This window comes from Lycorma delicatula, chromosome 1 (genome assembly GCF_047948215.1).
Source record: "Lycorma delicatula isolate Av1 chromosome 1, ASM4794821v1, whole genome shotgun sequence".
Classification (NCBI taxonomy): domain Eukaryota; kingdom Metazoa; phylum Arthropoda; class Insecta; order Hemiptera; family Fulgoridae; genus Lycorma; species Lycorma delicatula.
In genome coordinates, this window is record NC_134455.1 from 238,031,678 (window position 1) to 238,048,139 (window position 16,462).

The following is a 16,462-nucleotide window of genomic DNA, read 5'->3' on the forward strand; positions in this document are numbered from 1 at the left end:
GTTGATTATATCATGAAACCAATAGTAAGGATTAAGAATATTCACAATCCAAAGCAAATTCTGCTTGAAAGCCTCTTCAAAAATCAGTTAGTAAAAAATAAAGTATAGTTAAATACAAAAACTGATAGAGAGAAAAACTATATTGATAATTAGCTGAAAGAACTTAAACTTACATATTTATAGTTAATTACTACAATTTTTCCCCTCTTTTCTTATGCTTCTAAATGTTTTGGATACTGCAATTATATATATATATATATATATATTAAAATTACCAATCAGGAATACAGTTCACTTCTTAGTAACTGTAAAATGAGATGCCCTAATGGCACCTTTAAAGATATAAAGTTTAAAAAAATAATCAGAATATAATATAGCATATGAAAAATTTAATTAATTATTTTATTCAGAATTAATTCTGATTGGGCAGAAATTTTAGATTTAAAAATAAATGTTGTCTCTAGAATTTTAATTTTAGGAAGAGTTTTGGCTTTACCTAAAGGCACCTTAGCACCTCAATGCCTTCATATAGAACTGTCAGAATGCAGAGCCCTTAGACAGACATACAGAGCCACCATCCCACCAAGTTACAAAAAGTTACTGTCTTGTCCACTAAAAGATTACAGGACAGTGGCTAACACAATTGCTACGGTACTTATGCAAGGAAGAAGGAATACAGGATGATGAGAGTGATAGTTTACCTCCTAAACTATATATTCAGATTAATACATGATCTGTCATTATGGTGATGTGTAAACCATAAAAAAATACAAGTAGAAAGTAAAATCAAACACTTTACAAAGTTTTGTAATGTAAATACAACAGTTGCTGCTGCATATAATAAAAAACTGTTTATAAAATAAGGTTTCTAAATGGATTATAAAGGTAAGCAAAAAATTGCGTATATTGTTTTAAATAGCTTATATAATTATGACAAACGCAAAGAATTTTAAGGAATCAAGGAACTAGTTGCTTATCCTGAATATTTAAAATACTCAAGATGTGTTTAGGGTAGTTAATAATTATTCAGTTTCAGGATTATGTGAAAGATATGATCAGAGTACAAACAAGTAGAATTAAACTTGCAAAACATCTACCAGAATAATTCCAGTTTTGAATTATTTACAATTCCTAGAGAACAAAAGAGAAAAAATCAATTTTTTTTGTAAGGGAACTTACACCTGGTAAATTTTTGTAATTAAACATGCTATATAAAGCATTCAAAGACTGATAGATTTCTTTAAAACATGGCTTTATAAAAAAAAGCAATTTAGGCTTTGTAGTTACATCAGACTATAACTGTACTGTTATTAGAGAGTACTTCTGAGTAGATGAACTTAGTTGGGTAACAGAACAGGGCTTTGCATTTGAGAAAGTACTGCTACTTGAATGTACTAGCAGTACTAAGAAAGTACTGTTAGCACAATAATTACAAGAAATAAAAATTCTGAATATTCAGTTGCTATATATCTGTCACCATGTACATGTTATTAGTGAATAGGTTATTACAAAATAATAGGGAACTTATTCTGATTGGTGGTTCTGATATTAACATCTTAAAAATCAACCCAGATTTAAAAAATTCGGAAAATAATAAAATAATTCAATATGAATAAAAATCTTTTAAAATTATTACTACTATGACTGACAAGATTACAATAAATTTTCAGTCAGATGAAATTTATTTAGAAGTTAGTTATCCTTTGAGCAGGCGCGCATAATGCAGTTGCACCAGTAGGCGTGTGTTGTACTTTTTACGACCAGCTAAGGAAAACTATATTTTATATAGAACAATAAAGAAATTCCTTTTGAAATTTATTTATGTAAATAAAAATATTAACTATAATGTTTTTATTGAAAGGGTCTGAAAAATTGACAATTCTTTTTAATTATATAGAACACGAAAAATAAGTTTAGCACAATTACATTGATCACATTACTCGGATTATCATGTGAACACAAAAATTGTTTAACTCTCAAAATTATCACTAAAACTACTCTAAATTATCACTACTACATCTTTAAAAAAATATCTATATTTTTAATCGTACTCGGAACTAATATCTTGCACTTGTAACACACACTTCGTACCGCTGAATGTGTTTTGCAGGTAACACTTCATTGACGCAGAAGATCGTTTCTTTTCAACAGCACGAAGATGGCATACTCCTCGTTTTATGAGTTGATGTTCATAGGGTTCTTCTAGAACATTTTTGTGCATAATTAGCTTTCAGAAACGCAGAAATGTCTTTTGGAAGTGAAAGACATTTTGCTCGTTGTATGTTGTGTTCCTTTGTTAATAACAGCAATAAATTTTTTAGGAAAATTCTTCGTTTCTTTTTGTTAACCAGTTTTTTGAAGCAGTACAATGCATGCGAATTTATTCCAGCTATATTCAAAATGGTGTGAAATACAGTACAAGTCCAGCGTTTTGAAATTTCTGATTCCGAATAGGAGGCACACAATTTTTCCACAGTATCCACACCACCTTTTGCAGAATTATAATCGTTTATAATTTCTGGTTTATTATTTTCACCTACTACTGCAGTGTCATGCATCGTAGATAATAAATATTATTGCATTATGTTTACTAGTTACATGTGAAAACAGAAGTATGGTTGATAACCGTATATTGAGGAACTAACTTCTCTGGTTTTGCTATTAGTAAATTCTGTCGGAATTTCAGTTTTTTTTTCCAAGAGTTCCCAAAAGTGTTAGATTCTTCGTCAGAAAATAATCTACAAGCATTACGCTGGTGTAATAATTATCTGTTGTAACGTTCCTTTTGTGTTTTCAATTGGTTGGGTTAGTCTTTTCACCGCATCAATAGCCGAATTTAAAACGTTATTTGACCCATCTGGCTGTTTCCCACTGTAGATTTCTATTTCATACGTATAAAATGTGTTTGCATCGCACAATGCATATATTTTTATCCCGTATTTTGCAGGCTTATTAGGCAAATATTGTACCCAGGAACAACGACCGCGAAATGGGTGCGGCATTTCATTGATTGTCACATACTTGCTTAGTGAATAGCATGCTTTGCTGTATGAGACAAATTGATCATAAAAGGTGCGAGTTGGTGCTAATTTATCAGTTTTACTTCTTTCGAGTCGGGACGTTCTGTCCTCAAAACACAAACAACGATATAAAATCAAAAATCTTTTGTAGCTCATGGTTGTATGACAAAGCTCAATTCCAGTTCCATCACTCGCCCGCAATTCAAGTACATTTGTGTGGTTACCTCTTCCTTTGTCCCAATTAAAAAAAGCAATCTAAGGAAAGCCATTACTTCAGCCGGGGTAGAATCCTTGAAATCTTTCTCCGTTGAATATTTTGTTTCCTCTCTATGATTAGAAATGGTTTGTGTATTTTATAACTTCATCTATCTTATATCAATAGTTATTATCTTCATAAAAGCGTCACAGTCATTTTCAATATTCCTAGGATTCTGTTTCAAACCTTGAAGCACTTTCACTATATTTTTCGATTTAGTCTTTGAATGTTTCAATAATTCTGTTTTTAATCACATACTCGTTTCATCTTTACCAAAATAGAAAGCGTCGGTGGATAAATCTTGATATTCAGTAACAGAACCTTCTTGTACTGATTCAGTATCATGAATACTTTCCTGTATTTCTTCTTCACTTAGATCACTGTCGCTCTCACCTTTATTTTGTTCTTCACCAGAAAGTTCTTGTAGAATATTCAAAATTTCATTCACATTGATTCTTTCTACAAATATTATTACAAAATTTAACTTGCACACAATTAAACTACAAAGAAACTAATAAAACGAACGGAAATATGTTATAAAAACTAAATTCAATAGAAAAGAAAATATTTACAATATGTTAATACAACCAGGCGCACAGCACACATTTTTATGTCATTATAGACATGTATTAATCCTTAATTAAACATGTCCATTGAAGTCATGCAATGACATCAACGGTTACTGATGAGGACTGCTTAAAGTCTACGAAAGGAATAACTAAACTGGTTACATCATCAAGAGTGATGACTAATTGGTAATTAACAATAAATTAAAAAGGTCGTAAATTTTGAGATGAGATCTTTCATAAATGAAAGATACAGCAGCAAGGGATGTTTTTCAAGGTTCTGCAATCCAAATTTTCCTGCTATCCTTACATTCCATTCCGTTCCGTCTTCATTTTATGATTGCTGCAAAAATATTAATGTATAATTCATAAAGCTAAGTAATAAAACGATTAAAGACACAATTTCTTCAAAGGGTTACTGGACTATCTTTAACCCAGAAAATAACCATGCTGAAAAAAAAACCAGAAAATAAAAACCATTATAGAAGAATGTGTGAATTGAACCATTAAAGAATGGTGATAAACAGTTCATTGACCCTAAAGTGAGTTACAATATTTAATGCATTTTTTAAACTAACATGTTTTATTGCAACTTACCTGGTATCATTTCTCTTTCTTTTACTTCAGCTGATGTGAACAAGACGGCAGGCAGTATTTTCACTACTGTTACCAAGTTCTGTTCTTGTTCCCTGAATCTTGTACAAGCATTACAAGCCACTCTCCTTCTCTTGTAGTTTGTGTTATGATTGGAAGATAGAACAATGTGCTAAATTATTTGTATTTTTAATCTATTTATTTTAATTTTACATTAATTTGTATGGTGTTTTATTTTATTGTATTAAATATAAATATATATGAATTGATAATGATTGATATTGTAAAACCAATGTTTGATCAATAAAAAAAAAACAATCAGTTTTCTAACAAGAAGAATCAAATGCTGTAATGAATTCTTGATTAATATGCTAGAGAAATCTTAGATTACCAAAAAACACCTTTCATTAATTTTGACTACAGAAATTTTTATCAATCCCATTAGCAATGCTAGTTATACAGCAATATACTAGTTATACATGAATAAATAATTGGTATTGTTAACTTTTTATTTTTTTTATCCTTTACTATTAAAACTTAGATTGTAACTTAAGATTTCATAATCCCATTAATCAAGAATATCTAGCAGCTGTACTGACTAAATACTAGATACTTATTATCATTTTATATAAATTTACGAGGGTACTAACCTCCAGGTCTTCATTAACAATGCAGTGTAAGTGATACAGAATCCTAAATGACGGCACCATTTTGTTACTATACAGGAATATAGATCCAGTACAGGAAATATTGCTGCCATCTATAAACCACAAAAGGTTGAAAGACATTAATTAATCAGTTTATTAAACTATATTTCATAAAATTTCACATTTGTAATTTCTTTTCTTATGCACTCAGCAATTTACTTGGCATTATGAACAAACAAATTTTCTTTTGGCTACTTTATTAAATTTTTCTGTGAAAGAAGATATACAACCGGTAGTTAATTCGTGATATTAGGATTATTAATTTTATTAATTAATGTGGTCTCAGATATAAGAGTAATACGTTGCACTGTATTCCACTCTTAGGTAAAGAAAATGTAGTGAAGTCACATTATTTTTAAAGCTTTGGTAACTCTTATTCATTTTTATAATAATTCATAAAAGTACCTATTATTCATAAGTGGCAGTTACTTTACTATATGTAGTTAAGCACATATAATTTTTTTTATTTCAGCTAGCTTTTTATTAATTCTTGTAATTGCTCATAAGTTAATTGTCCCTATCTAGATTTTATTGTACAGTTGGCAGCATCTAATGAAACTAAATAAACATGCTCCTCTTTGAATTTAAATTGTACTTAGTACTTATTTATGGTGAGTAAAGAATAGTATGAATACTATGATTTTAAGGTTGGAAAAAACAGCATATGCAATTGTCCTGTTCTACTACCAGACAGTGACCCTATACAAGATTACTGTCTCTTTTTATTGTTCCCTCTTTTTATTGTTCTCAAATTGAACCAAAGTAAATAAGACGCAGGATATTGATATAAAAAGTAGAGTAATCCTAAAGAGTAGAAAAAGCAAATCAAAAGATTTCACTGAGATATCAAATAATTAAACATTTTATAAGACACAATGTTTCTTATTGCTCATTAATAGCTTTAATTTAAAAAATTAAATTAAGTAGAAAAATTAAAATAATTTTTATTTAAAGCATTCATCATTCTTCTAACTGTACAGTTTTTTATACTTCATGTAAAAATCAGCATTCATTATAGGGATATTATTATTTTTATTATTAGTCCTCACTTTTGCATTAATATTATTATTTTAAAAAAATGGTAATATGTAAATTAATTTTTAAGAATCCACAAAAAAGGAAAAGTGAGAAAAAGCACTGCACAATCCAGTTGAACAATTTATTCTTTGCTTGCTTGTAAAATAAAGTGATAAAGCATTTTATGATAAAAAAAACCTGCAGTCATCTACTACTCATCAAACATTTATTAAATGTAGAATAGTGAGTGAGGTTCTAACACAATCCATGAGATCTAATCACCATGATATACAAGATTTAGTCCCTAGATCACCCAACAAGCATTCCAAGTTGTGCCTACTCACAAAAAACATTTCAGCAAATTAAAATTAAAATCAGTATCATAAAAATATTATTATATTGATACAGTTGGTCTTATAAACTAAGAAATATACCTGTAATTTTTTTTGTTAATCTAAGATTTCAATTACATATTTTTAAAAAAATTCCAAGGTGAAAATATTAGTGTAAGCTGAAAGTGTGTTGAACTATAACATTTTAATTTGGTTTATATAATACATTAGTTTTTAATCTACTACTTGTTCTAAAATTTTAATGAAAGTCGATATTAATAAAAATTGGTAATTTTTAGATTAATCTAGAACAGTGGTAGCTCGCATATAGACACTGTGAAACTGTAGCACCCACTATTTCAACTTGATATCATCGTTAACATTTAATATAATCAATCCTTTTTGTTTAATTATTTTTTTATACTTGTATAATATATATAATCCTTAAGCTTAATGTCAGTAGCCATCCTCCAGTTTACGAGAAAGATACAAAAATCTTTGTATTGAACTGTGTGCTTCACAGTTCCAGAAGCATGGTGTTTGGCTGTTGTGCACATAGGAAGCTGCACACGAGGCTGCAAGGAAAAGAGAGCACTGTCAGAAGCAACAGTGCTCTCTATGGGAGCCGCAGTGCCGACCCTGGTGTGAAGGTAGGTTTTTTTTTTACTCCTGACCCACCGGGTTGGTCTAGTGGTGAACGCGTCTTCCCAAATCAGCTGATTTGGAAGTCAAGAGTTCCAGCGTTCAAGTCCTAGTATTTAATCAAGTCCTATTTTTACACGGACTTGAATACTAGATCGTGGATACCGGTGTTCTTTGGTGGTTGGGTTTCAATTAACCACACATCTCAGGTATGGTCGAACTGAGAATGTACAAGACTACACTTCATTCACACTCATACATATCATCCTCATTCATCCTCTGAAGTATTATCTAAACGGTAGTTACCGGAGGCTAAACAGAAAAGAAAGAAGGTTTTTTTACTCCACATGTGTACAGAAAATTTCTTGTTCATTCCCTTTCTTAGTTTAGTTGATAAAAGGAATATGAAAGTGGTTTAGTTGCTTTTTCAGTAGTGATCAGAAGATGGTAGAAAGCAAGGGCTCTTTATGGCATATCTGTCCAAAAACATGCTGGAAGAGCGAAAGAGAAGGTAATTAGTAAAAAGTAATTATGTATTTGTTTCTATTTACATAGAAATTTAAATTAAGAACCATTGGATTATAGTGTTTTTAAGCAGACATTTTATTAAGATATTATCTAATAATGTTAAAAAATATCTGTATCTACATTTTATTATTTATTTGGTTAAATTGAATAAGATCGTGTACCATATTCTTGAATCTGAAAAAGTGTAGAATTAGATTATTATCCTGCTTCCAACTATTCTATTTGATACATTTTTTTTGGTTGTTTTATTTTACAGAAGACTTTAACCATGGCCTTGATAAAGCCCAGAAAAAAGTGTTCTGGAGCAGCTCCCTCACTAATTTTAGCTACAAGTCATCACTGATCTAGACCAACCTAATTATAATTGGATTTGATTTTATTTAGTTTGAATCTACCAAAAAGATCCTGATTGAAAAGTTTGATTAATTAAAAATGTAAATCCTAGGTTAATTAAAAAACTAGGTAAGTATACTTAACAAGTATACTTAAGTATACTTAACAAAAGTGTATGAGTAATAATCTTTTTTTTTTTTCTACGGATAATATATTAATGAACAATGGTGAACAACAAATGAATTGTGTAATATTCCAAGTGACAATTACAACTTATTCAATAATGAATTTTATACAATCTGTTACACTAAGGTTTGGGTGCAAGATGTTACATAAGGATGATCGTGTGTGAGTATAAATCTCATTTTCTTACTATTTCTTGTACTTTGAGGTTTCAGAGATAAATTATATAGAAAAAATAAAAAATCTAGAAAACTAGCAAACTGCCGCAAAACAAAATTAATTTTCTTTCATAAACTGATAGTTATTAACAACTCAGGATCAATGAGAAAAGGATTATCATATTTTTATTTGAAATTACTTTATCATTCATGGAATAGACCAATTTGGGCTCTCAGATTGGTGTTTCATTATTAAATATATATTGTTCTCAAATGAATAAAAAAATAACTAGGGATATATAATACCGATTGTAAGATTTTTATGATTTAGCGATAACACATCATGCATGATGCAAGAAGGAAAAATTTGGAATGATCTAACAGCTAGAGATGGAGAACCTATTAGAAAATGTAAAAGATCTACCAAATAGTTGTCAGCACTTTACACCAACCTCAATTTGAGGCTAATCCTCAACTGTTGCTGATGAATATTTATCTAGAATAAAATTTCTATTACGAATAATTGACAGTTAATTTTAAAAATCCACAACTTACCTCAGAATACATTATTGCACAGCCAATAAGGGTGATTCCAAGAAATATTGGACTTGCTACTTTAAAAACTTTTATTCTGCGATGTTGATAAACGTAAACTACCAGACCCAAAGTAAATAAGATGCAGGATACTGATATAGAAAGTAGAGTAATCCTAAAAATTAGAAAAAAAAGTAAAGGATTTCACTAAGGTATCAAATAACTAATTAAACATCTTATAAAACACCAAGTTTCTTTACAGGTAATATTGTAGTTGAAGAAGATGATCATTCAGCCTTTTTTAGCTGTTTGGGAAACCACTACTCCTGAATTTTATATTATTTTATCCATTTTGTTTATTCTGTTTAATTTTGTCAAATATAAATTTCAGAATCATTAGTCAGATTATAAATTTCGTACTGTTAAGTATATTGGGTTTGTTTCAAAATAGAATGCACGCAAACAATATCTGTAAACTAGAGAGTGATTCAAAGAAACAGGAAATTTTGAAATTTGTCTATGTAGCCCTGGGCAACTGTCAGCACTGAATAACTTATAGAAGTCAGCTCATGCCATCTTGCCATTTAATTATCATGGATAGTTGGACTATGCGGAATGTGCTTTTGCCATAGAAGATTTTATAAAAATAATGACAATGTGAAGACTACTTATAAAGAATTCCACTGACAGTTTGATTTAGGACACCACAATTGTATACCACTAGGACATGCAGTTAACATATGGATATGTAATTTTGCGATAACAGGTTCTGCAATGAAAAAGAAATCTCCAGGCAGTGTGAAGTACTGTCAGTAGGCAAACAATATTGAGACTGTTTGGGCTGCAGTCATAAGAAGCCCACATAGCTCAGTTCATCGTCATGCAGGATCTTTACAGTTGCATAGTTTGAAGAATACTGTTGGAAGACTTACTCCACCATCCGTACAAGTTGTATATCATTCAGAAACTTAAATCAAACAATTACATAATGCACCATCAATTCTGTGAACAAATGGTTGTAAAGGTAAACAAGGTCAATGACTTTGTTAACAAACTGTGGATATTGAACACGAAGCCCATTTTCACTTTAAACAATTTGTTAGTAAACAAAATTTTTGCTTTTGAGCACAAGAGAATCCTATACAGTTACACCAGTGCCTGCTAAGCAGCAACAAAGTTACAATGTGGTGTGCTGCGTCATCATGTAGCATAAGACACTTATTTTTTTGAAAACAAGGATAGCCTCATGACTACAATCACATCGGATCGATGCATTGCCATGCTGAAAAACTTTGTTTTGCGAAACTATAGACATTTCCACAAATTATTGACAATACTTAGTTTAAATAAAATTAATCAACATCATACAGCACAAATAAACATGGCTACATATGCCCATTACTCATATTGGCAACCATATAATTTCAAGAAATGGTGACACTCCCATGGCCTCAGAGATTTCCTGATTTACCGATGTGCAATTTCTTTTTGTAGGGTCAGCTTAAAAGTAGAATATATAGTAGTCAACTTTCTATGATAGAAGAACTAAATGCTAAAGTTCATAGAGCAGTTGCTGAATTTCCTGTTGAAATGTTGCCTCAAGCCATGCAGAAATCATGTCTATGCAGAGATGAAGCTCACCTGCAAGATGTGATCTTCAAAAAATAAATTTTGTCTATGTATTCATAAATAACATGTTTTTTCTATTAAATGTTATAAATAGATTAATTTAATATAAATTTCTTGTAAGAATATTTAATTTTAAAAATTTCAGGGAAAAGTTTTTTCCTGAATCACTTTGTACTATTTTATCTAAAATCGTCATGTAAACTATAATTTAGACAGAGCAGCAATTTCTGAATCAAGTAATCAAGCAGAATGGATTACTGTTTATATGAAGCAGGTACTATTACAATTAATGGTTGCATTAATGTAGAAAATGCAGTACTGCATCAGTTGTAGAAGACTATATGAAGATTGCAGTGACAATAGCAATTCATAAAAATATTACACTTACTGTCTTGTTAGAAAGGATATATCATTAAAACAGGATCTGTTTCTTCTAGTGTTTTCTTCACCTGAATGTGTGTGTGTGTGTATATATATATATATATGTACATGTGCATTCATAAAACTAATTTGTTGCCAGGGAAATTCTCATGGTGTTTTCATTATTTTGTATTTTACTGAAGAAGTAGAAAACTTCAATAATAATTCAAATTTATCAACTAAATTCTTAGACTAATGATTGCTAATTTTCTTACCGAAAAGGCCAGTTATATGAGGCAAGGCAAGGTGCTGGGCCACGACATGTAATGCATCCTGGTGCACACCGACGACACTTAAGAACATCATCATATACCGTACTTAGATTTTGAATTTTCTCTAGCCAAGCAGCTGAAAATAAAGAAACTACATTTTAAAGAAACCGATTTTTAAAAAAATTTGTCAAGAAAATAGTATATAAAGTTAACAACTTTTTATTTCAATACAGTTAAAATATCTTTTATTGTAGTATAAGTTCTTCACCATGTTGAAGAACAAATCAAACTATTAAAAAATCAACGAATATCTAATAAAGCACTCAGAATATATTTACAGCATTCATCATTATAGTTGAAGGTGGCATATGAAGTATTGTATCTTCCTCAAAAAATATCATTCAATTAAAATAATCCTCATATTGAAATCTGGCATTATTTATGCATGAACATGTTTTGATTTATTTACATGGTTAATTTTTTATAATGATTATTTAAAAATAGTGAAGGAAGAAGAAATTTAAGTGTTTTTTTTTTTTTGATGATTCATTTAAGTTTTAACCAAACATTCAATTTTTTAAGCAAAAAGATTTTTTTATGTAAAACCATATGATTCTGGTTTATAATCAACATAGACCACTACTTGTTCCATTCTTAACTATTCTGAAATTTTATTTATAGTGTTTTGTCTAAAATATCTTAAATTTTAAGAATAATGTTAATAAAAATGACTGATATAAATAAATTCATTTTAATAATACTGAGTATTAATTCATATATATAAAAAAAAACATGCATTTATGCATGTTTTTATATCATGTATTTATTATATGTTTTATATCATACTACAGAAAATATTCAAGCTGTTACAGAGGTAGGCTCAAAGAAAATTTAATAATTTATTCCTTATTAAAATTTCAGTAATCAGTATTCTTTTTATGTACTGTAGCTAAAATTTGAAATTTTTAAAAGTTTTATTTCATTTTTTAATCTTATTTATTTACACAGCTGCAAAAGTGTTTTTAACATTCATTGTTAGGCTATATGAATAAAGTATGTAGGAAAATGTAATTATAGTAAAATACAATAAAATCAATTTATATGTATTGATATTTTGTGCTTTTTCTCATTTCATATGCGAGTGAAATAATGAACAACAATTTTTTTTGTTTTTGAAATTTTGTTAATAAACAAAAGTTCATTTCTTTCAGGTTGCTTTTCTGAAAAATGTGACTAGTTTTATCTGGTAGAATAATTTAAAGATTATCATAATGATTATTATTATTATTATTTTGATTTGTTTTATTATTTTTTCTTTTAGTAGTATAAGTTTATTCAGATTTAGCACAAATCCTACATATGAAATTTCTACTACAGTCTTATTTATAAAGGAAAAAAGAAACTACAACATAAAAAATCGGGCAAAATAAGCCCTTCACTATCATTTTAATTAACTTTATGCTTTAAGCTTATTTACAATTTTCTTGAAATACCGAATTTTAATAGAAAACAGTATTGCACATCTTTGCTATATGGTAACAATTGACATCCATCCAACACTTAAAATTTCTTTTGAATAGTATGAAATTTCAAATATAAATATACATATTTTTAACCTAATTGCTTTATTTTAATCATTATTGTCAGACATTGGAAAGAGGTAAAATTTCATATTTATATTCTTAATTTACTGACAAGGATAACAGAATTAATAAATATAGATTCTTATCTATAAATTTGAAGTAACAGAAGAGTATTATCTGATTAATATTCAGACTGATTCTGAAAATTCATACTGTGAGAAATTTCTCCATTATAAGTAATTTCTGTACACATGCTGAGAAAAATGGCAGAAAAAGTTATGTAATTTTGTGTGAAAGAAGTTTCGTAATCTGGAGATTACAAAAAATTGAGATAACTGTGATGTAGAGATGAAAGATTACAAATCTTTCCACTAACAGCAAGATTACAAATATCGGTGTTGAAAATTTTTACTGAGTGAGTGAGGGACAGTAGACATGATAGATATAGAAAATATACAGAGGATTTTAGATAAGCAAAATTTTCTTTTAACAAGATAGAGATAAAAAATAAATTCACTATTCATTAAAAGTTTTATTTATTAAATAATTGGTTCCTATGAATTACAAAACCCATCAAGATATTAGGAGTCTATGGATGAATTTTCTGAAATTAATTTTTTTTCTCCTTCATTTAAAAGCTTTTAAAACAAATAATACATATTACAAAATAATAAACAACCACATAACATAAACACGGTAATCAACAAAGGATAGATTGTTTATACAGGCTTCTTCTTTCACTAAAGTGTTTTCTAACTGAAACCTAACAGAGTATTGTTGCTTTTCAAAATCCAGATTAACTATTAACTACCTAATTTTACTTCTCTGACTTCTATCAATATTTTTAACAGGGTAAATAAATAAATAAATAAGCTAAGTTATAAATAATATCTGTTGACCTGCTGATCCTAATTTAAACACATTATTTTGATGTCTCCATAACAACTGTCCCTAAACTGCTTTTAGTATTATTACAGATTCGATAAAGATTCATCGGTCAATACTAATGTTAAAAAAGCAATTTGGTTAGAATAATTGTTACATATTTTAATAATTAAAATAATTATTAATTATTTATAATGGCTAGATATTTTTTAAACCAGTAATCTTGTCTGATCAAGCCAACTAAGTTGGTATAAAAATCTGTTATTGTTCCTATTTAAAATGCATGAGGACTAGATCCTTATAAAGGGCTAGCACTCTTTTTTTAGCAGTGTAAAATATGTGTCATAATTATTTTGATATGTTAAGATTAAAAGTTATAATTTAAGAACATAAAGTTTTATTTGGGATCAGAAAGGCTTATGAATCATTATACGGAGTGAGCAACATAAAACCAAACCTAACTGATATGATCAGTCAAGCACAAAAGTGCATTAGTGCCCAGGGTGGTTGTTTTGAAAATCTTTTGTAATAATAAGGTAAATAAATGCAACAGTTAAATTACTTTTTATGTTTTTCTTATTTAATTTATCCATATCATTCATAAAATTTCATTTCAATATTACCTACCGATTCTGCAGCAGTTGCATTAGGAGTTTGGTTTTATGTTACTCACCCTATATAAATTTATATTTTTCAATTTTAAACATTTTCTATTTATGTTTTTATATTAATTTTATTAGCCTATTTTAATAGTTAACCTTTTTTCTGAGTGATGAATTTTACATTCATTATTTGGTTGTAACTATAGATAATTTGGCCTTTGGTTATTTGGGGTTTTTGGGCGATAATAATCTTACTAATTTTTTACTAAATAAAAAAACAATTCTTTTCTGATTCTCATTACTTTAGAAATAATGTAAACAGACCCTGAATTGCATAAGGAAGTTGAATGAGTAACAAATAATTATGTAATATTTTCCTTTACACTAATAATTTACAAGGTATTGGCTCATGCTAGTCATGTGAATTTTTTACTCTGAAGTTTATAACCTGGCTAATTGTCAACAGATTGCTGGAGATTAAAAAACAATCTTTCACAGGAAGTAAATTCAATTTTTTTTACAATTCATCTGCAGCATGTATATAGAGATTATATGTGGTAGAAAAATTTCTTGCAAGTCATCCTTTGATATTGGTTAGAATATTAATCAAAATAGAACTCTGTTGCTTCAAATGTGTGCATAAAATCTGTATTTATTGTAGGTTTATAATAAATTTATAATAAAAAATAAATTTATTATAAATTTATAACAAAATTTACAATTTTTTTTATCCTTTCCCGTACATTAGTGATGTAAATATAAAATTTCACCTCTTTCTGATCTGAAGGAGTACTGAGTGTAATTAAAACAAAAAATTGTAATAAAATATAATTTTCAAACAATATTTTAATTGATAGATTTATATAAAAATATCACTGAATAATAATCATGTGCAATAGTATTTGTATATTAATGCATTTTAAGGCAAGTAACTTGAAAATATGATAGTTAAAGTGGTAAGAAGTCTGTGTATGGAATAAAAAAAAGGTAAACATGCTGATGGAGGGATAATACGAGCTCTGACTTAGACCACAAAAAATATTTATTTTTTTATTAGGTGTAATTTTAAACTTCACTACACAGAAGGGACTACTACAAAGCAGATGTGTACAAATGTTACACCATACTATGTTTTACTTATATGAACATGAATAGCGGAGGTGGAAAGCTATTAGAAGCTGTTAATAAACATGAAGATCTTAATCATATTAAAAATCCAAGGTTGCAACTGTCCCAGAAATGTATGAGCATACTTACACAGAGCATTCTATCGTTGGTCATAAAACATGAAAATCAATTTAATAGGCATGTAAAGGTATTATAACAATATGTTTATCAAATAAAAAGCAGGCTCAGTAGATTCACTGAGTTTTCCATCTCATCACCTTTTCTCTTATCACAATCAACTTGAGCTATTTCAGCGTGTGACCTGATAGCTCTTTTATCCCTACATTCTTTAACATTAATCCTTTTTATTTAAATATATGAAGTACAGCAAGAATGAATTATTCAGTCATACATCGTTAACTGGCATCAAGAAACACAAAATGACATAAACAAAGATGTAATCTATGGAAAACGTTTTCTAGGATAGATCAGGTTAAAACATTTTTACCATAGAGAAGTAATTGTCCCAACTTCTAGCAAAGTCTTTTGTTATGTAGGACAGCTGCAAAGCAAGTTTCTTAATGACTAGTCATAGATCCTGAAACATCTCAGGGAGGTCTCAGTAGAGATCATGGAATAGTCTTTTACTGTGTCAGTGGATTATAATATACTGGTGGAAGATGAATGGTAAGTTTCTTAGTTATACTGTTACACTATTAATATAATACAGTGCAATATGTTTGATTATAAGGCTGATATAAAGAATCATCTTAAATTAATCATATTAATAAATGGTCTCTATGTTATTACATGACACAAAAATATTATACTCTAAAGAATAAAAGTTCTATTCAAGGAACAGAGATGGCCTATAGGGATGTGACTTGTTTGAGCAAACTAGAAATCTACTAATATCTATTTCACCATCACCATTGCTTCCAATGTATTAGTACTATAATGTCTGTAATGTGTTATTTAGACAGTTAATAAAGTACACAAATGACATTTAAACAGGTATTTTGAAATAGCAGTAATCACTTTGAGATAGAGTTGTTTTTCAGAAAGAGTTGTAATAAATTTTTGAAAACTCATTAATTATAATCACAAATAAATTAAATTTAATAAGTGGTTAAATCAGTAACTTATTAAATTAA

The 16,462-nt window shown here is 28.7% G+C and overlaps 1 protein-coding gene across 1 annotated transcript in view; it reads right to left on the bottom strand.

Moving 5' to 3' along the window:
* The window catches only part of LOC142317789 (putative G-protein coupled receptor CG31760), a 185,617-nt gene that overhangs the window by 22,858 nt on the left and 146,297 nt on the right, over positions 1 to 16,462 (bottom strand). The window contains exons 6-8 of the mRNA XM_075354337.1: positions 11,135 to 11,267; positions 8,892 to 9,045; positions 5,087 to 5,196 (exon numbers count right to left, since the gene is read on the bottom strand). Coding sequence (XP_075210452.1) covers positions 5,087 to 5,196; positions 8,892 to 9,045; positions 11,135 to 11,267 — 397 coding nt within the window. The remainder of the gene's footprint in view (positions 1 to 5,086; positions 5,197 to 8,891; positions 9,046 to 11,134; positions 11,268 to 16,462) is intronic.